The following is a 22,566-nucleotide window of genomic DNA, read 5'->3' as shown; positions in this document are numbered from 1 at the left end:
GTGTTGACAAGCTCTCATGCAATAATTGAACAAAATTTAAATCATTCTTTATATTAAGTATTAACTTAAATACAAATCATAATAAGAAAATTAATAAAAGTAATTAATTAAAGTACCAAAAAGAAAAACTCAAAAGCACCGTCCAATACATGGTTTCTTCGATTGATTGAATGGGTCCCAGACGTTGGTCCACCAAGAACTTACCAACCCCCAACCGGGTTGTTAGCCGGTCTAGTCCAACCGGGTTAAACCGGACATCCACATACATATATATCCACTTTACTTTGCCTTGAAAACTCATATTAGTGGTTGGACAACTTTCAACCCATCCAACAAACGTAACGCTTTTCAGTTAACGGAAAAAAGGAGCCGAAAATGGTAGTAACTGCGGAAACGAAAACCGAGTCGACGAACTCAGAGACGAAAACCGAGTCAACCAACAAAGAGCAAGCGAGCGGGCATCAAGAGGTTGGTCACAAGAGTCTTTTGCAGAGTGATGCTCTTTATCAGGTATGTATTAAAAGACTTGGTTTTACTATCTAAAAAGTATCTAAAAAGGGCCTTTCAATATAAAAAAATATCGTGACGTTATGAAAATAATATACCAAACCGATATAAATTTTTGTTGTTTGGCAGTATATACTTGAAACAAGTGTGTATCCAAGAGAACCCGAACCCATGAAGGAGCTTAGAGAGGTCACCGCGAAACATCCATGGTATATTATTATTCGACACGTTTAAACAAGTTATTTGGACCTTCATGATTATCATAGCTCATTTCACTTATATCTATGTTTACTCTAATTCATATGTTAAGGAATATTATGACAACAACGGCCGATGAAGGACAGTTTTTGAACATGTTATTGAAGCTAGTGAATGCTAAGAACACCATGGAGATCGGTGTTTTCACCGGTTACTCTCTTCTCGCTACCGCTCTTGCTCTTCCCGATGATGGGAAGGTATAGTAACGACTTTTTATTTATATACATTATCATTAGTTTAAAAAATAACGGTTTGTTTGTCTCTAAAATCATATTACATAGGTAACTTTTAAGTTTATTGTTGTTGTAGATCTTAGCTATGGATATAAACCGCGAAAACTATGAATTGGGACTTCCTATCATCGAGAAGGCCGGAGTTGCCCACAAAATAGAGTTTAAAGAAGGCCCTGCCTTGCCTATACTCGACCAAATGATTGCGGATGTAAGATAAAATTATTTAATCCGGATTGCATTTCAATCATTTTCTTGTATTTGATACTCATATATGTTATGTTCATGAATATTTAGGAAAAATATCATGGGTCATTTGATTTCATATTTGTTGATGCGGATAAGGACAATTATATCAACTACCACAAACGGATAATAGATTTGGTTAAGGTAGGTGGGTTAATCGGGTACGATAACACCCTGTGGAATGGCTCCGTGGCTGCCCCACCAGACGCGCCAATGAGAAAGTATGTTAGGTACTACAGAGATTTCGTGCTAGAGTTTAACAAAGCCTTATCTGCCGATCCAAGGATTGAAATATGCATGCTTCCTGTTGGTGACGGAATCACCCTCTGTCGTCGAATCAAGTGATTTTTACATATTGAAATATGTGTTTCTTTTTAATGTTATGCTTTTGATATAATATTTATAAAATGAATTATAATGTTGTCCTATTGTAGCATATATTATTAACTTGTTATGCTTCGTGTCGGAGCCATGACCTTTTTATAGTGGGTTCGCTAATATTTGGTACTTGAATGAGTCATTCGACTATAGAATTTTCCGTTCAGTCGAGTCACATGTTGTATGAAAGTGATTTTAGTTATGTTCATATGCTTTTGAGAGTAATTTCACATGTAAAATAGTTTCTAATTACTCATAGACAAAACTAAAGTATAAAAAGTTTGATGTTAAAGAAAGCACTGAATGTTATCCTTATTATATGGACATCCTACCTTTACTAATGCTTAAATAAGATAACACCTGTTAAGGCCTCGTTAACACTAAAAAAATAATCACTCTTTTTCATTTCGTTAGTATAACTTTTTTTTATCGGTTAACAACCATCCTACCATGTTATGATGTTAGCTCACCCACTTATGTAGTTATGTCGGACACTTATCTGCTCACTTTCTAATTTCAATTTATAGTTCAAAGTTCAAACACATCATTTATACATCAATATATTGTCTGTCTCTTGTTTTCATTCTAGAACCTTAAGGATAAAATAAAGTCATAAATAAGTGGATTTATGCAATAATGCACTTATGCTAGATGCTAAAGTTCTTTAGACTAAAATTTAATATATTATATCATCATTCTTATCCTGAAACATTAAAAAAACAAACACTAATCCAATCAATCGGGCCGTTTCACTTGTTTAGCTTGAATGTCACGACAATACTCACACAAATCATACTATAATTGCTTCTTTTATATTATTATTTTCATACGAATGTAAAAGCTCGTTAGCATTAAATTTATAATATCAATATCTTTACAATTAATGGGAATGTGTCACTTTATAGCTTTGTGTCACGCCAATGCTCACACAAATCAGTAATCACACTATAATTGTTTCTTTCATAAGATTATTTTCATACGAATATAAAAATCATTAGCATTAAATTTATAAAATCATATCATTATCTTTATAATTAATGGTAACATCTCACTTTTTTAGCTTCGATGTCACGCCAATACTTACACGCAAATCACACTATAATTGTTCCTTTTATATGATTATTTTCATATGAATGTAAAATATCATTAGCATTAAATTTATAAAATCATATCAATATCTTTATAATTAATGGGCACGTCTCACTTTTTTTGCTTTAATAATGTCACACCCATACTCACACTCAAATCACACTTCAACTGTTTCTTTTATCTGATTATTTTCATACGAATGTACAAAAAGTCATTAGAATTAAATTTATAAAAGCATATCAATATCTTTACAATTAATGGGAACATCTCACTTTTTTAGCTTTGATGTCACGCCAGTACCCACACACAAATCACACTATAATTGTTTCTTTTATATGATTATCTCATACGAGAGTAAAAAATCATTAACAGTAGGTTAGGGTCTGGTTAGAGATTTTCACATATAAATCACTAGCTTTTGAATTCGTGTATTACACAGTATTTGTCAAATGATAAAAATAAATAATGTTCGTTATTTGTAATAAAGGAACGAAATTATAGGTCATGAAGAATAAATTAAATGAACAATGTCCGTTGTTTCAGTTGTGATTCTTGATATACTTCTTATGATTGTACTTACGTGTAACTTAGCATACCATATAATAAAACCATAAACTTCTTTGACAATGATAAAACCGAATTACTACAAATGCAAGGTCTTCTACAGGTCTTTGAGACAATTTTTCTCCCCAAGTTATATATCTTGTGAATAAACATATAAAAGAAAAGTGCACTACATTTAAATATATGTATATATTCATACTCCTAAAACTTTAAATATTTCAATTTTAAAAAGTAGATAAAGCTATGCAAGGCTTTTACCTAACATACATCCCAATTTTAGGGCTAGAGTACTTGTTGGAGGGAATCTAAACCATCACAATGATATCTATGAAGACAATTATCACATTACTGTATAAAAGAAAACAATAGGTGAACATAATCAATAATAAATATTAATCAAATGGGGTTGACCCATATGCATTTTAAATCAAAGATAGTTTTTCATATGTAGACCTCTAAGTATTAGAAATTTAACTGCATGTGCTATTATGATAATATATATAGATATTTCAAACATTATTATTACAACACTTATCTTTAATAGTTGATTATTTAATCATAGCTATTTTGTAATCAGTAACCATTTCAATAGAAGTATTATAGGAACAATTAAGAAGAATGTTGTAGTAAGTCAATTTTCTAAAAGGATAAAGCTCGTATCTCAATATGCATATTAGGGGTGTGCACGGTTCGGTTCGGTTATTAGCAATAACCCAACCTAACCGATCGGTTATCGGTTCGGTTCGGCTAATTTTTAAAAATAACCAGTTTCAAACTTGGGTTAAAATTTTGCTTAAAAATACATGAAATGAATGTTTAAATACATGAAATGAATGCATAACCACATGACATGAAATTGAGATATTAGTATATGAAATGTAGATATAAATACATGAAAATGATAGTATTAAACTATTAATACATATAATACATGAAATAAATGGGGAAAAGGCTTGAAAATATTAAAAAATGAAGAGTTCGGTTCGGTTAATTTCGGTTAATTCAGTTTTCGGTTATATCGGTTCGGTTTCGTCGGTTTTCGGTTCGGTTTCGGTTAACAATTCGGTTATTGCTCACCCCTAATGCATATCTCTGTTGGTGAATGTGTTTGTGTCAGAAGCATTAAACGTGGTTAACACTCATTTTATTCAAAATGCGTTATTCGTTCATTTCCCCCAAAAATCTAAATCTCCAGTCATTTACATCATAAACATTTAAACGTGTTAAACGGGTTGAACCATTTTTAAAATTTATTATTTTTACTCAAACCATTTTGACACTTTACCAGCTTAGATAACGGCCTGTTGTGACTCGTGTAAATTTTTATTAGTTTTGTTTTGACATGGACCAAGATTAGTTTTTAAAATCATCCATTCAGATCTGATAATTATGTTAGGTCAAAATATGAACCAACATGTTAACCGGATCGAACCATTTTTTAAATTTTGTCTTACCGACGCGAACCATTTTGACCCATTAGGAACTTTATAAAATAACCCGTTGTGAGTTATATCAGTTTTTATAAAGTAGTTTTGACCTGAACCAGAGTCACCATTTTTTAAAATGATCCACACGTATTCGATCAAAACGAAACAAATGATGCAATTGTAGTCCTAAAATGTGATAGACACAATCTGTTAATAGTATTGCAGGTACGAAATGTGTCTTAACAATAAACGCAACATGTGATACAAATGTTGATACAAATAAGTATTTTCAAATTTATAACTCATCATTTTAAGGTCTCATTTAGTATTTAAATTAATGTATTAAACAAAGAAAGCGAATTATAAATTGTATATTTTTTTTTCATGTTTCATGACTTATAAAATGTTTCTTTTTCAAATTTTACCCCATGTACTAAATATATATTTTTTGCAATGTTGAAAAACCACCACCAACCCAATAATTGGTTCTATTTAGCATCAACATTTATTCAAGGATGATTATAAAGGTGTCATTTACACACATTTGAATAATGAATTAAATCCACCCAACTATGTTATAACCCAATTGATAAAATGGTTTTAACACATGACTTATGGATATCTAGGATAAATGAGATGAGAGATTATGAATTAGGAGGGAAAATTATGCTAGGAATGAATGTAGGTTTGACACCTAAGCCTCAACATTTTATTTTAACCAACAATAGGTTAGTAAGGTTAATTTCAATAGGTTAATAAGTTTAACCGGTTACGCTAGAGGTTTTTCATCCAAAAATCGATTATTAGCAAAAATCGATTTTGACCGTTTGGCCAATAACCGATTTCGGTTACAAAAAACCGTCGAACTGTATTTGCACCTCTATTAGTGAGTAGCGGTGCAAATCGTAACTGATTACCAAAACCGAACCGGTTATTAACCACTATACTAGAAACTAGTTAGTCACAGATGGTTAGGGACTTGTTATACTTTAACATCCCTATTAATGAGATTTAAAATATATATGTTTTATTTTATAAAAATATACACTCCAAAGCGAGACACTGTTTAACGAAATAATAGAGCATAATATTTACAGTGAGATTGAAAGTTTGGGATTAAAATTTGTTTGAGAAATATATGGTGTTACAATGGAACTATGGAGGGACTAAACCTGATTAATTACAAAGATCAAGTGTAAAAATGGGTATTCTAAGGTTCCTGGTAAGTAAGTTTAAAGGGGTGTTTGCCTGTTTGGGATTCCTTATTTTACTTTCTTATAACTTTTTATTAACTTAATAAGTTACACTTTTATAACTAAGCAATCCCACTTTTTATTAAGTTAATAAGTTAAACTTTTCCTCTCACAACATAAGCAATCCCAAACACCTTATTATTTCTCAAAAAGTTTATAAGTTATAAGTTGGTGAAAATAAGCAATCCCAAACACCCCCCAAGTTTTCGAGTTAGCAAATTCATGGATTAGGATTCATGAGTTTATGGTTCTAAAAATATGGGATTTTGAGGAAATTGATGCTTGATCTTGTGTAGAAAGCCCTAAAACCTTATGCTAAATTGATTGAATGTAACTTTTGAGTGATACGTTTAATTGCATGTTATGGACTAGATGTTATTATATGAATTAAGGTCTGGATACATGAATGAGCCATGTTAGGATTTTTTGTGAATCAACTCTTACATGATGAATTTGGACTTGATAAAGTGACTAAGAAGGTGTGATTTTAAGTAATTGCTTTGTGAATAAAGAGAGTAAACACAATTGATAATAGAAGTTATATATATGTTAAAATTGGTGGATTGTAGTTCATGCCCACAGGCGTTTGATGAAATGTCTAGATTACTAAATAGTGAAGCGCGTATGAGATGTAACTATTACTTGTGTGCCATAATTAGTTTTAACTTTTAAGAGTATACTAGTGGGCGTGAGATTATCATATACCTAGTTGGTGTCCTAATCGATTTAGAAAGTGACTTGTTGAGATAGGCATGGTATAGCTTGGAAGACAACTGGTCAAACAAATAACAAGGTGACAACGCTCCTACGGGCAAAGGTGAGAGACTCTAAACATGTTTTGTTAAAAATAGTAAGTAGTTCTAAATTATAGTTACTTTTGTTTTGAGCGCTGTTTAAAAATTCATAGTAAATCAATGGAAGCTCCGATCAGAGCGTATAATACATTGACGGAAAGCTCTACGAGTCTAGTTTTCTCGGATTTTTATTTTGAAGTAAAACACCCACTGTAATTGGGGGAGAACAGTGATGTACTACAGCTGCGTAAACCTGTTTTTTGTTTTTTTTTAAAAAAAAAAGAAACCTTAATAGTAATTACAAGTTGAAGGGAAATTGACTAAGAACCGTTGTAAATCTAAAAGTGTCTATGTTTAGTGTTTGTAAACCATGGTCGCAAGTATAACTCGGTTATGCATATGAAAATTTTATAAAGTAAAGAATATATAGAAATTATACTCGTATGCGTGAATACATGGGTTTCGTCAATCGTCATATGGTTCTTGTGAATGATTAATCCACGTGGGTTTTGTCATATGGTTCTTGTGAATGATTAATCCTCGTGTACGTGATTTTGATCGAGTATGTTTATAAGATACTAATAGTGTTTTTTTTCCAGTCTTTACGACTTTCATTACCCAAGGCTAATAAAGAGAAATGGATCGAAAGCGGTTGGTTAAAGGATGGAAAAATTGTCAGTTGTGCAAGGTGTGTGCTATGTGCCATCGGGTTTGTAATACACCGATTGCTACGCTTTGTGTATGCTAAGTGATTGACGTATACATCGAGGTGTATTCTTATGTGTTCGGCTTTCATGTATTGAAGTTAGCAGGATTGATGCTTGGGGCTAGCTGTGATGCCTCGTAGACTATACTTACCTTTTTGTTTGTTAATAATATGCATGTTAATGGGCTCTCACTTAGCTTTTGCTAATTTTTTGTGATGGTAACATGCAAGTACGTGATAATACTATCAAGACTAATGATTAGAGCGGTCAAGTCATGTGGAATAATGAGGTCCATTAGTTAGCACGCGTGATCAAGTCTTGGGAGCGGGTCAATGAAATGGCGCTATATAACATTTATGCTCATCAAATATGTAGTTATCTTTATGAAGTTGAGCTTTTTTATGTAACGTGTTTTGGAGTATACCTTCAGTAATGTTTCACCTAAATGATCGTGAGTCACAAATTTGTAAGTCAAGTATATGTTTGGTAAATGATTATTTTGAGATTAAACAGGTATCCTTTTCCATAAGGATTAGTTTTATACGAATGGGTCAAGTCAAAATTTTATAGAAAACAGAAGTTAAAACAATATAAATTATACATGTCTAGCGAGTTTTTTTAAAAAAATCTGGGCCAATTTTCCGCAAGGTGTATTTTTTTTAATATTTCACAAATTGAAATTATGGGTGTTTCATATACATTTTAAAACTAAAACCAATTACAAATCAATTAACACAAACCAGTTAATTCGAATAGGTTAGTATTTAGCAGTATGTGATTAGAAGCTTATTTGGAAGATAGTGTTATATATTATATAGTTTGTATCTAACTTTGTATGGTATTCTATTAGGGCTGTCACTTTTACCCGAAACCCAACCCGAGAAAACTCGTACCCGAACCCGAACTAACCCGACCTAAAAAACCCAAACCCGAGAAAAGGCTAACCCGAACCGAAGTAATTCGGGTTGGTTCTCGGCTTCGATTTATAAGTTTTAGGTCAACCCGAATAAACTTTTAGTTTTAAAATTAAATACATTTTTAGGTATAATGGCTTAGTCTTAGCCACTAAAGTTATTAGAATCCGGTCCTAATTGACTGTTGTCATTACAACTATTATGAATCGATTGGTTATTGTTAATTTATGTTTTCCGTTTATTACTAATAGTAACCGTAATTGAGCAACCAAATCACGCTCGATTAAAGACGGTTATGGTTCGAGTTAGTTTTACTCTTCTTTTGAATTGTTTTATCAAGTTATGTTTGTTTATTATTTGATTATTTGAGTTACGAGCAAAGAATAATATGTTATTATAATTTTAGCATTGTAGTCTTAAATTAACCCAACCCGAAAAAACTCGAACCCGAATTACCCGAACCCGATAAAACTATATGTGAAAGATTTAGTTTCGGGTTCGGATAAAACAAATCTTTCAAAGTTATAAGACTATATGTGAAAGATTTGGGTTGGGTCTCGGGTCAAGATTTATAACTTTGAAACCCGAAGAACCCGACCCGAAAAACCCGAAAAACGAACCCGAAGAACACCCCTATATTCTATTTTGACTATGATACTCGAAATTCCCTACCTATGAGGTACCGTAGTACATTGGCTTGTTATCATTACATCGGTGACATGATATTATTCATAATTTTTATCAGTGTGAGCAGTTTAAATATATGCTCACGCAAGTAGTTGTTTAGTTTTGATAGAAGGTGTATGGATTGATCATACTTAATGGGATATGTATGCGTTCTTGTGAATGATTATGCATTCCCATAACCCATCATACGTTTTTGATACATTATAACAAGACATCCCAAACAAACTAAACCTTGGAGTTTTAGTCACAAGATGATTTTACTCAATCTACAATCTCACCTTTTGTTGTGTTAATGCTAGGTATCTATACTTAACATTCATTATTAAACTTATATACCGGAGCATCTAAATAGTGAACCCGTTAAAAAAAAAATTGAATCTGCCACTGAACTTATCACTTTTTTTCTTCCCAAACGTTAATTTGGTCTATTTTGGAAAACTATAGAAACAGCATATGTAGGGGTGAGCTTGGGATGATACCGGTACCAATCCCGATCCCAAAATTTGAAAATATTTGATACCGGTATTTCATGCAAAATTTGAGGAATACCGGTACCATACCGATACAAAGCTCAAAACTTGATACCAATACCGTCATGGTACCAAATCGATACCCGTATTTATTTTGTTCATCCCTATGCTTTAATAGTAATTTAAAAAACCCATCAAATATTTGTTCATTAGAAGCCTAACTTTGCTACCGAGTTGTCAAAAGAAAAATTAATATTATTTTTGCACAGAAATTCCGCACATGTGTTTACATAAATCAACGTGAATGAGTTACATTACATATCAACATCTGAATGAGTTACATTACATATCAACATCCAAAATATGTCCAAATCTCTCGCCTAATTAATTAACATTGCTTAGGGTGAGATCATATCATCATATGTTGTTTTTTTAACATACATGTCTAACACTTGTTAGGGTGTAAGGGCATGGGATGTGATAATGATGCCGAGTCCCCGAGGAACTAATCAATTCGTTCTTTTGTAGTTTAGATATTGAAACATGGTTTCAATGTGAGACTCAAATACGAAAGACGTTTAAGAACATACCAAGAAGAACGTTAAAGCCTAAAACACTTAGAAAATCCAATGGTAGTGATCAATGAGTAGAGGCACAAATCCTAACCGTATAGTATAAACCGATTTGTAACCGATATTAACCGTACGTTAGAGACCGATTTTCACACAAAAACTATTATGTGGGTAACCAGTAATAGATTTATTAATAAGGTTAATTTCAATAGGTTAATAAGTTTAACTACTTATCAACGGAACCGGTTACATAGATTAGAGGTTTTCCACTCAAAAATCGGTTAATAGCCATAACCAATTTTGACCGTTTGGCCAATAGCCAATTTCGGTTAGTAGCCGATATTACAAAAACCCGTTAACCATATTCGCACCTCTAGCAGTGAGTAAAGGTACAAATCATAACCGGTTACCAAAACTGAACCGGTTATTAACTGCTAAACTAGAAACCAGTTAGTAACTAATGGTTAGGAAGTAGTTATACATTTTTAACTTATTAAAAAGTTATTAGAATGTAAAATAAGGAATCCCTAACACCCCTTGGTCCTTAGTCCAAAACCGAACCAACGTTTCTAATTCATATCAACTAGGGGTGTTCACGATCCGGTTTGAACTGTTTTTGAGTTAAATCGTAACCAAACCGTTAGTAACGGTTTTTGATAATTGAAAACCGAAACCGATCCGTCAACAATCAAAACCGAACCAAACCTAACCGTTACTTACGGTTTGGTCCGGTTCGGTTTCACGGTTTAAACTTGTTATGTCTTTATAATAAAAACCCACAAAAGATAAAATAAAGCATTAACCAAAATGCATAGAAGAATCTTGTTATATGAACATACTACCAGTTTATAATTATATGAATCACATTATTAAAATAAAAGAAATAGAGTTAATGGTCATTTTCGTCCCTTTGGTTTGCTACTTTCGCGACTTCAGTCCAAAATTTACAATTTTGTTAATTTAGTCCTCATAGTTTTAAATATTAGCCAATTACGTCCCATCTGTCTAACGGCATCCAGCTATGCCGTTAGTTTAAGGGTATTTTTGACTTTCTCCTTTTTATTTTGAGTTAATGGTCATTTTCGTCCCTATGGTTTGATACTTTCGCCACTTCAGTCTAAAGTTTGAAAATTTGTCAATTTAATATTCAATTTAATTCTTTTTTTTTTGTTTATAACCCTGAAGAGCATAATCCAAGCCCAAAACAATCGAGCATAAACTTAAACAGGTCTGCATTTACTCTGTCGAAGACATTAATCATGTCCCCTCCCCTCGTATTTAGTTTCCAGACGGTTCATAAATTCTCACTCATGGTGGAATTCAATGGTAAAGTGGTCAAAACAATTCCCTGAAACCGAATTGTACAGAAAAAACTAAAAATCATTTCTTTGATAAATGTATAATACTTAGGGTTTAGAGACTAACATATCGTAACGAAAATCTGGGTCGAAATCAACTATTATACATTAATCAAAGAAACGTTTTTTAGTTTTTTCTGTACAACTCGGTTTCAGGGATCTATCTTGACCACTTTACCATTGAATTCCACCATAGGGGATAGTTTTGGAAATGTCTGGAACTAAATACGAGGGGGGTACGATTACAGTTGTCAACAGAGTAAATGCATACCTGTATTGGAGGTTGCTCGATGGTTTTGGGTTTGGATTATGCTCTTCAGAGTTACAGACAAAAAAAATAAATAAAAAAATAAAATGAATTAAACCGAACATTAAATTGACAAATTTTCAAACTTTGGACTAAAGTGGCAAAAATATCAAACCACAATGACTAAAATGACCATTAACTCAAAATAAAATGGAGAAAGACAAAAATACCCTTAAATTAACGACATAGCTGGATGCCGTTAGACGAATGAGACGTAATTGGCTAATATTTAAAACTATGAGGACTAAATTGATAAAATTGTAAATTTTGGACTGAAGTTGCGAAAGTAGCAAACCACATGGACGAAAATTGCTATTAACTCAAAGAAATAAAATATAAAAACAACTATCTCATAAAATAAATTAAAAGCACATACCTTAAGTTTATAACTATAGATTGTGGTCTGCTATGCACTTAAAGCCTAAAAATAGATTTAGCTTATGTTCATAATAATTAATCAAATCATCAAATATTAAATATAGATAACTAAAAATATGTATTATGAAATATATAATTAAACCTAAAATATATTATCAAATCTTATGGTGCGGTCCAGTTTATTCGAACAGTTTTTTGTATAAACTGTAAATCAAACCGTTTATTACGGGTTGAAAATTTTCAAACTGACCGACCAAAAGTTAAAAACAAAAACCAATCACGAAACCAAACCAACAACTAGTTTAACTGGTTTCACAGTTTAAAACCGAATCGCGAACTTTCTTGTTGATCTTTCCGGGTTTTAACTCCATTTTAGTATCTCAGTTGAGTAACTCGGTTACCCTTTTCATTTTCATACCCACATGGCCAAAATCACTTCCATCATCTTCTCCACCTGCAAACTCAGGCCTTTCCGACTCTTCAGCAGCCGCACCACTACTCCACCTACCCCAACCCGCAACACCAAGGTCAATTTCTCAACACCCGATTCCGATTCCGATTCCGAATCAGCCCCACCACCACCAGTCACTCCAAACCCACCACCACCTTACAACCCATTCAACAAAACCCCAGTAACCACCACCCACCCCACCGACCCCACAAACCTTCAACAAGTTTTCCACAACATCCGCACAGACGGCCTTCATAACAACGCAGTCAAGATGTTAACCGCTTTATCCCAAGACGGCCTCACCCACGAGGCCTTGGAACTCTTTTCCCAGATCAAAGACAAAGCCCACATGCCCGATGTGGTGGCCCACACCGCTGTCATTGAAGCGTACGCGGACGCGGGCAAACCGAAAGAGGCGTTGAAGGTGTACACGCGGGTGCTGGCCTCCGGTGTGCTGCCGAATGCGTATACTTATTCGATATTAATTAAGGCGTTGGCGGGGTCCGGGGATGAGAAGTTGGTTAGGGAAGGGACGAGGTGTTTTGTCGAGATGATGAGGCGGAACATTAGGCCGAATGTGGGGACGTGTGTGGCGGTTTTTGAAGGGCTTGTGACGGGTGGGAAAGAGGATGAAGGGAGAGAGCTTGTAATGAAGATGAAAGAGATGGGATTTGTGCCGGATAAAGACGGGTTTAGAGAGGTCTTGAAGGGTAAAAGAGGTCACGTTTTTCGCTCGGTTATGAGTATTGTGTTTGGGGATTGAATCCAAGAAACTTGAAACTTGTATTTGTTAGCCTTAGTTTTGTGTTACTATGATCTTGGTGTGTAGATTTGTTAGTGTGATATTGAACATTCTAGTTTTGTTTCATTAAGTCACGTTTTATGTTATTCGGATACTAATTTATACGACAAGAAAAGATTTGTTAGTCTCTCTATGTTGTAGGATACAGGAAAACTTTGCTCTCATTATAATATTCAAAGACTCTACTAATAGCTTGGTTGTATTGTTGGTTGGTTTTGTGTTTTACGATCAAACATTTTTTGTTCATGAATTGGCAAAGATGATTTGTTTGTGAGTAGTTTTGGGGCGTAAGTTGGTTTAAATACATATTCTGGTCATGTGATTGGCTCGATAAAGTGTTAACAGTTGCACAAGCTGATCTGGTGAAAACGTGAATAGTCGAATTTAACCAAAGATGATCATCGTTCAAAAAAACAAACAAACCAGTAGAATAACAGACTTAAATTTTGAAAATGTAAGATTAATCATATATGACATGATAATTTGTTTTAAAAGCCCAAAAATTTGCACAGAATGTATTTTGTAAATGTCTTCAGGGATCAAAAGCAACACCTTGAAGCAGCTAGAGCTGGTGTAACTTGTTGATTAAGTGGTTGTGCAGATGGAATTCAGAAAGGGTTGCATATAATACTTGCAATCACTTCATCACTTGTTCTGATGAAGAATTCTACACATGTTCTACACCTGGCAATTAAATTTAGTTTCTACATTTCCTCAAAATAGCCTTTCTTTAGTTCCTGCACGCACGGTCTTCCAGAATGATGCAGATGGTTTCAAGATGCATTTTTTTACAGGTGACCAAAATTGAGGATTCATAATCCATTGTCAAAATTTCTTTTAGAGTTAATTACGGTTTTAGTTCATATGATTTGGTGAAAATCTTGGTACTCACTAATAAACTTTTGTTTTTTTTACCTTCACATTTTCAGCACACATGGCTTTTCTATTTTTGTCATCAAGTCCTTGAGTTGTTTTCCTTTTAATGACGTGTGACATACTTTTGCTAATTATATAAAACTAGTAGTTTTACCCAGCGCAAGGCCCCGAGGCAGGTCAGTAAAACCCGAATGGTGGTAAAACTCAAGCGTTGAGATAGTAAGTTGATGAGAATTCGGTCATTTCGGTTACGTGCGTTATTCTACCATAACTAAAACAAAAAATTATAAAATTGAGGTGGACCAATGGTGTGGGCGTCGGTCGGTAAAACGCGGGCGTTGGTAAAACCCGACGTCTATGCAAATTCGGTCGGTTTTTGTCACGTTCGTTAAAGTACCGTAACTAAAAAAGTCGGCATTCGTTGGTTTTCGTCACGATCGTTACGATACTGGTATTCAAAACAAAACGTTGTCAGTCTATGCGAATTCGGTCGGTTTTCTTCACGTTCGTTACTATACCAGAACAAAAACAAAACAACAATTGACATTTGGTCGTTTTTGTTACGTTGTAACAGACCAAAACTAAAAAATAGAAAAAACCACTGAAGTGGTCACACGGGATTGGTGCCTCATGGATCAATCAAGATTCAAGATCCAACAACACCAAACTTTTAATTTGTTATATATAATGATTTATTTTTATTACTTTTTTAAAATATGACCCAACCCCAATAAAATTTCGCTTCACCAAAGAACACATTTTCTGGGTACGCCACTATATATGTGTGTGTGAGAGAGATTGGGGTTGCCATCTGCTCGTTTGCAGCAAGCGGTTGGTTCGTCCACCATGTCATGTTTAGAGGATTAAACCGACAACATAACAACCGTTGTGGGTGGTCAGTGAACAATAAGGATGACTGGTTAGGGACATGTTATACAGTTTAAAACCAATTACAAACCAATTAACACAAACCAGTTAATTCGAATAGGTTGGTAAAAGTTAGTATCCAATTACTAACGTAAACTTAATAACCAGTTTTCACCCTTTAACCAAAACCCGGTTTGGTTAGTAACCGATAGCCCATTACCCGTAAACCAGTTAACCGATATTTGCACCACCAGTAGTGACTAGTGAGTACCATGAGACAAACAAAAACCAGGCCATATCAGCACAAACTAACACACTAAAACCGGCCCATAAAAACACCATATTTACATATAACCTTCAAAACCCTAAAACCACACCATCTGTATATCAATCAACAACCAGCCGCCTCATTTCCACCATCATTCACTCACGCAAAACCCTAATAACCCTAACAACAACCACCATGGCAACACCACCCCCAAACTCCGTCCAATGCTTCGGCCGCAAGAAAACCGCAGTGGCCGTAACCCACTGCAAAGCCGGCCGCGGCCTAATCAAAATCAACGGCGTCCCAATCGAACTCGTCCAGCCCGAAATCCTCCGGTACAAAGTATTCGAACCCATCCTCCTTCTCGGCCGCCACAAGTTCGCGGGTGTGGATATGCGGATCCGGGTTAAAGGCGGAGGCCACACGTCTCAGGTGTACGCTATTCGTCAGAGTATATCAAAGGCGTTGGTTGCTTATTACCAGAAGTTTGTGGATGAAGAGCAGAAGAAGGAGATTAAGGATGTGCTTGTGAGGTATGATAGGACTCTGCTGGTGGCTGATCCGAGAAGGTGTGAGCCGAAGAAGTTTGGTGGGCGTGGTGCGCGTGCCAGGTTCCAGAAGTCGTATCGTTAAGCGGTTCGGGTTCGGTTGGTTTTTGGTTATCGGTGTTTTTATGTTTTGGTGTTATTGTTGGATTTTGATAGGTGTTTTGAGTAATGTGACTTGATTTTGCTTGTTGCTGTTTAGTTTTGTTATAATTGGTATCGGTTTAATGTTGCGGGTTTGGACGAAGAAAATTTAGTTTGTGACAATGCGAGTTTGTTATGATATGTGTTTATTTTTGGTTCAATTAAGTTTTTGGAATTAGGGATGCAAGGTTCATGAAACATGTTTATGTGCTGCATATAGTTAAATTTTGAATAGGTTTTGTTACACATTAGGTGAATTATGCTTGGTTTTAGATAATGAAAGTTGATTATTAAACTAGTTTAAGTGTAGGTATTAGGGCTGTGTAAAAAGCTCGCGGCTCGAAGTTTGGGATTGTGGCTTGCTCAATTAATGCTCAAATTAATCTAGCTAAAAACTTGATTTGAAACTTGAGTTCTTTTTTGTTACCACGTCAAAATCGACCATGGTTTAGGACATGGCTTGGCTCATTGGCTCGATCTTAGGCTTATCTAAATTCAAAATTGAGCTCAAGCCTAGCTCGAGTTTGAAACCTTTCTGGCTCGACTCGGGCTTGACTTGTGAACAGCCCTAGGTACTACTGTGATTGGTGATCAATCCCAAGTCTCACACAGGCCTAGTTTTATCAGGATGTGTGAAATGGTTCAAGTTTTAATGGTGCAATATTAGAAATGTGTGTTTAAAAAATGTGGTACTCATTTACTTGTAAGAATAGAGTGTGTTTAGCCTTGGAAAAGAAATTGGGTTCTCATTTGTAAGATTAGAGATGTTTGGTTTACTGATCATAGTTGTTGAAAACGCTCATAGCTAGCGCTATTGCGAAAGCGTAGTGAAGCACTGTATTATCGCTATCTTAGTTTGTATACCTTATACGTATCAGTAACCTCCTTGCTTTTCAGACCGCTGTCCACCACAATTCCTCACCAACAATTGGAACAGCAACCGGCAACTGCCTACTCGCTACTGACTTTTTTCCGAACACACCCTGACCAAGCTGCTGCTTTTTACAAAATTTTTTTAAATTATATGTTTAACCAGTTTGTTCTTAAATATGATGTGTTATCTAATTTTTTCGATCGGACAAGACTTAATAATTTGCACGTGTACTTTTGAAATTTCAGCTTGTGTGTTATAGAGTGTTGGCTTGTTTAAAAATCAAGTTGTACTTGAGACAACCTGGCTTGGCTGGACTAGTGAACTGGTCTTCGTAGTTTACATGACAATGCAAAGTATATTAAAAGTGTGTTTTTGTAAGACGAAATCGCTTTCTCATCATTTCTTATCGAGTATATTAATTTCAAACATTTTATGGCACGTATATTGAGAATTGAAATTTACACAAATTATGCGTTTATACTAAAATTGTGTGTTTTTAACCAAAACACAATCAAGATTAACCTGTGTTTTTACACTCTAGTTATGTTAAATTAACATATGGCAAATGTAAGTCTAAACTTTATGCTGTACTTTCACATACAAAATTTGAAATAATAAAAATACCGGAGAGTACATTTGATATGTATATAGTATATACTATGATAAGTTTGAAAGGTTTCTCGTTTCTCCTCCGTCTATAGGTCTATTTTTCTAAACAAGTATTTCAACTTTCTTTAATTGTGTCCGTGTGCCGCATGTGGTTAGAGGCAAGTGAAGCATTGTAAAGAAGCTGTATGTTCTGTTTTCTTAAAACCTACTGTTCTGATGAATCTTATCACACATTCACACATAAGGCCATAAGATGAATGCTTGTCCGATAACGAAATCACAAAAAGAAAAAACTTTCTACATAAACTTTCCTATCATACAAAATCGGCTTATAAAGTGCTTGCCGGATCTATAATAACTTATAGTACATGCATTATGTTCGTGTCTAACCGTTACTGTAATAATAATATTGTTATTGTAATCTTAACTAACTATAACAACAGTTACAAAACTAACCTAAAAGCCCATATATGTTTGTTACTAAACCTTGTATGCAGCAAAGCAAAGCAGCTTCTTCCTGTTGCCTCCTTTCTTCCCTCTAAACAGAAGACTCTTTAATAATCCAGCGCGTTTCCCTCGGTTCTTAACCGGTACGATAGATAAAGCACGAGGTACAAGTATGTACGGTTCTTCGGTTTCTGTAGCGGTTATGATCTCTTTGATCCTTGGAGGGTTAAGAACAACCTCCCAGTCAACACCAGTATCTGCTGCCATAAGATCATTTAAAGAAGAATGACGGGTCAACTTGTTATCGGTCAACTCTTCTGTAATCTTCTTTCCCTGCAACATTATGTGTTTATAACGATTTAAGCATTGCAAAGTTGAACACTTACGGCTTCAAGGTACAAGTAATTAGCCATTGATTATAGTTCGCACAAAACCGAAATAACAAAACCGTAACCGGAATAAATGACGGTTTGGATTAATGTTAAAAAAACAATTGTTGGTTCAGATTCAGTTATGCTATCAACCAAATATCGAAAAAAACCGAACCGACTGGAACCAAAAAAAAAAAAACAGGAAGACAATTTTAAGTTATTTATAATAAGTTAATAAATGCCCGAGAACTGGCAATTTTTGACTTGTTTAAGACACGATTAACCTGTTTAATAAAAAGTATACTATGTAATTCTTCATTTTTTAAATATGAAACGTACTAGTCTAGATTCCATCATTTCTCCTTGGTACATGAAACATACAACTATATTATAGACATGAGAAATAAAGTAGTTAAACGAGTCGTATTCATGTTTGTTTATTAAAGAGTTAATTAAGTGGATAGTATGTGGGGTTTGGTCATATTCCAACTTTGGTCCCCAAGTTTCAAAAATTTTAACTATAGACCAACGGTTTGTCAGAATGTAACACAAGTGGTCCCTTAAATGGATGGCCATAAACTTTTCTATTAAGTGAATGACCAATATACCCTTGGTTCAAAAAATAGTAAACATATAAATTATAAACACACAATGACCTCACTTACAAATTTAATTCAAATTCATTATTTTGGGCCTTTTTTTTCAGGCAAAAACTTTCAAGACCAAACAGTAAACCGAAAAAACTAGACCGAACCACACACACAGTGAAAACCAAAAAAGCGAAAAAAACTCAAACCGATGCAAACCGACCCATGCAAATCCCTGATTATAGTAACTAACTTACATTCTGAAGCATCTTTTCTTCTTCTTCCTCAAGATCTTTGGTTACCACATCTTTACCGGAAACACTGCACACAACATAAGATCAGACAGCATTTTGATTTCAGAAAGTACTAGGATAAGAATACACATAAAAGTTTAAGGTAACCTGCTTAGTTGGAGTTGTAACTCAAGACATGTTGCTTCTAGTCCATTACAATGATGATTCTTATCCTCCAACTCCATTTCCAAAAAAGATATGTTATGAACAGCTTCTTTTAACTCAACTTTAGCAGCTGAAAGTTGTTGATCAAGATCATAGTTAATTAACTTCAAATTCTCAAAATGATCACTCATTTCATTCACAGCCGAGTTCCCATTATTAAGTTCCGCTTTCAGATTTTGAATTTCAATCTCTCTTTTAGACGCGCTTTCTTTAAGCATCTGGTTTTCTTCTTCCACTTCACTTAACTGTTTTATTACTAAACTCATTCGTCTATCCACACCTTTGGAATGGTTCCTTGGGGCCCTCTTCTTAACTAACAACCTTAGCTTTTGACGTTCGGTTTCCAACTGTTGTTTGTTTGTCATGACAGCGTGTCGGCTTTTGATCTTGAACTCTCTTGCTTTGGAAATTTGACTATTTACATCTTTGATTATTTGCTCTTTGTTAACGAGGGATTTAGTGAGTCGAGCGTTCTCAACCGCTAGATTTGCAAGTTTCTTCTTTGCTTCTACGTACTTTGATTCTAGTTTCTTGTGTGATTTCTCGAGTGTTGCCTTTTGATCTTGATATATTTTGTTAGAACTTAATTCCCGCTTGCAATTCTTTAGCGCAGCGTTTATGTGTATCAGTCTCTTGATTGCAGCTACTTTTTGTTGTAGAACGTTTTCAAGTTGTTGCTTTTGTATAGCGGCTAATGCTTCAGCTCTTTCTCGCCCTAAATGAATTTTAAAAAGGACATAAATACCCTTTAGAAACGATGGCGTAAACGAAAACACAATGGTAGAAACTAGCAAGATTAATAATAAGTATAATAATATGTCACCTGAGTTGGCTTCTTGTGCTGCTTTTGCATGTTCAGCCATTAATCTATCTTTTGCATTGCATTCACAGAGAAGACAAGCTACTTGTTCATGGAGGTTCTTTACGGTTTCCTCTAAAGCTACCTGTTTCCCATATGAAACCTTCTGCACGATAAACGCACGGGAAATTACTATTTTATTCATCAAGGTAAGTGATCAAATACTTTCCTAATCAGTAATTACAACCAAGAACAAGAAATTTTCAATCTACCTCTTCTTTAGTTCCTTTTATATACATTTCAGCTTCACCGTTCACAGCATTTGATTTATTTGGAGATCTTTTTCCTAGAACCCGTGTTTTCTGGTCCATATTTTATTCTGGCCAACACATGATAAGTTTAAGCAAACGAAAAAAGAAAAAAAAACATCTTCCGCTGCACAAAAGAACGGAATTAAATCAATAAAGAACTCTTCATGATCACCACACTATCAAAGATTGTCTACTAAAGTTTCTTCATGATCAACATCTAAGGTCTGTTACAAAAAGGACTGTGATTTATTTGATTAAAACGGGTCGGGTTGACCCAATATTTTTTTTCTCTAATTCTTTGAATCTTGATAAATAAATATTGTATTGTTACAGAAAAAAATTGTTTAACCCGTTTAATTAAACAGATCACAAACTAACCCGTTTATGAACCGTTAACTCGTTTTTTATAATCCACCAGGTTTATCACTCGATTATTAACCAACAACATTGAAGAAAACTAGAACATTTGCTGAAATATGTTAGGCAGGGGTCCCGCAAACCACTCGCACAGGTTAATTCTGGCCCGCCAAAAAAGCAGGTGAAAGACTTAAATGTTCATATGATCCAAGGAAGAAAACTCTGCGGGTACAAGAGACAAGAAGTTGAGTATGATGAATGGAAGAGTGAGCTAGTGGTTTTTCCAAGAATTAAAGGGGGTCCATTTATGAAATACCCATTGATTATCACGGCATTAATTGGTCATTACAGATCCCAGTATGTCTTCTTCGATACGGGAAGTACATCGCACGTCATGTATGAACAATGTTTTGACTAGGGGTGGCAATTGTGACCCATGGGTTGTATCAAAATGTATATGATGGGTCAGAATTGGTCAAACTAAAAAAGGAAAATGATTGAAACGGGTCAAAACGAGTTGACATTTCTGGGTTTTTTTTATGGAACGAGAAAAACAGAGGAAACTTTTTAATATTTTTACTTTTTAAATTTTAATTTATATTTCGAGTTATAATTTTTTAATTATTTTTTTTGAATTTTTGGTGAGGGGTTTATGAAATCTCAACCCATTTTGACCCATTCAAAGCCCCTCACCAAAAAATTCAAAAAAAAAAATTAAAAATTTATAACTCGAAATATAAATAAAAAACTTAAAAAGTAAAATACTAAAAAATTTCCCCCGTTTTTCTCGTTCCATCAAAAAAAAAACCCGAGAAATGTCAACCCGTTTTGACCCGTTTCAATAATTTTTTTTAGTTTGACCCATTCTGATTTCTGACCCATCATATACATTTTGATACAACACATTCAACCGGTCACAATTGCCACCCCTAGTATTGACCAATTAGATGAGGAAAACAAGACGAGGTTGAAACCTATTCACGCGCCAGTGACAGGGTTTAGATAAATAGGTTAAATGGGTCGTGCTTTTAAGTGCTTGGGTTATAGTTGACTTTTTCACTCGAATAGGTTAAACGCGTCATGTTTTTTTAACTCTTTTGCCCCCATGAAGTTAGTTACATTTTTACCAGTTTAACCAAATTAACATCTTTACCTTCAAATCACCTCAAAAACTTAATATGAATCAGTGATGAACTGACATCCATCCAAAAAGCAAAGCAAACAAAGCTTAGTGGTCACTCAAAAATCACCTGAGAATTAAAGAACATGTGAAACAATATTAATAAGCCAGAAAACAAGAAGATACAAAGTAACCTGTGAAAACTAATGAAACCCACCTCAGATTAAACAAACCCATTGGTTTTGATCATCTCTATCACTCTCTAGCATAATGTATGAATCAGTATGAGATGATTAATTAAGCTAGAAGTTGGTTGAGGAGTTATATTGAACAGGTCATGGTGGGCGTGATAGTATTGAAGACAGATAATGAAAAGTGGTAAAGAGAAGCAGATAAAGGCATTGAAGTTGAGATGGTGAGTGAGTGTGATAGAATTTGGGGAGCATCATGTCAGATATTATTATGGAAAGGGACAGAACCGACTGGCCAGTATCAAATGACTTGTTGTCGTGTGCGAACATGTACTCATGTAGTACTAATT

At 34.4% G+C, this 22,566-nt stretch overlaps 4 protein-coding genes across 6 annotated transcripts; 3 read left to right on the top strand and 1 right to left on the bottom strand.

Annotated features, from left to right (window-relative positions):
- The first annotated feature begins 193 nt into the window (after positions 1 to 193).
- LOC143536345 (caffeoyl-CoA O-methyltransferase 5-like) lies at positions 194 to 1,615 on the top strand. Its single transcript, XM_077030359.1, has 5 exons — positions 194 to 510; positions 637 to 716; positions 818 to 962; positions 1,075 to 1,206; positions 1,293 to 1,615. Exons 1-5 carry the CDS (start codon positions 376 to 378, stop codon positions 1,584 to 1,586), a joined length of 786 nt encoding a protein of 261 aa, XP_076886474.1. The 5' UTR covers positions 194 to 375; the 3' UTR covers positions 1,587 to 1,615.
- Positions 1,616 to 12,542: 10,927 nt separating this feature from the next.
- On the top strand, positions 12,543 to 13,519 carry LOC143536333 (uncharacterized). Its single transcript, XM_077030356.1, has one exon. It carries the CDS (start codon positions 12,562 to 12,564, stop codon positions 13,351 to 13,353), a length of 792 nt encoding a protein of 263 aa, XP_076886471.1. The 5' UTR covers positions 12,543 to 12,561; the 3' UTR covers positions 13,354 to 13,519.
- A 2,001-nt stretch (positions 13,520 to 15,520) lies between these two features.
- On the top strand, positions 15,521 to 16,253 carry LOC143536325 (small ribosomal subunit protein uS9). Its single transcript, XM_077030347.1, has one exon. The coding sequence runs from the start codon at positions 15,599 to 15,601 to the stop codon at positions 16,034 to 16,036; it is 438 nt and encodes a 145-aa protein (XP_076886462.1). The 5' UTR covers positions 15,521 to 15,598; the 3' UTR covers positions 16,037 to 16,253.
- A 1,620-nt stretch (positions 16,254 to 17,873) lies between these two features.
- Positions 17,874 to 22,411, bottom strand: LOC143536300 (filament-like plant protein 4). Of its 3 annotated transcripts, none has more exons than XM_077030339.1 (7): positions 22,243 to 22,411; positions 22,059 to 22,155; positions 20,510 to 20,616; positions 20,262 to 20,400; positions 19,382 to 20,153; positions 19,238 to 19,301; positions 17,874 to 18,355 (listed from the first exon to the last, which is right to left on the bottom strand). In XM_077030339.1, exons 3-7 carry the CDS (start codon positions 20,606 to 20,608, stop codon positions 18,056 to 18,058), a joined length of 1,374 nt encoding a protein of 457 aa, XP_076886454.1. In that variant the 5' UTR covers positions 20,609 to 20,616; positions 22,059 to 22,155; positions 22,243 to 22,411; the 3' UTR covers positions 17,874 to 18,055. The 3 variants fall into 3 exon arrangements, with proteins under 3 accessions (XP_076886454.1, XP_076886443.1, XP_076886449.1); XM_077030328.1 differs by having other exon boundaries at positions 17,875 to 18,355; positions 20,262 to 20,403; XM_077030334.1 differs by lacking the exon at positions 22,059 to 22,155 and having other exon boundaries at positions 17,875 to 18,355; positions 20,262 to 20,403.
- Positions 22,412 to 22,566: the final 155 nt, after the last annotated feature.

Source organism: Bidens hawaiensis, unplaced genomic scaffold (assembly GCF_021521415.1).
Source record: "Bidens hawaiensis isolate Kalapana, Puna unplaced genomic scaffold, B.hawaiensis_p1.1 tig00000780_1, whole genome shotgun sequence".
NCBI lineage: Eukaryota > Viridiplantae > Streptophyta > Magnoliopsida > Asterales > Asteraceae > Bidens > Bidens hawaiensis.
This window is presented reverse-complemented; position numbering and strand designations above follow the sequence as displayed.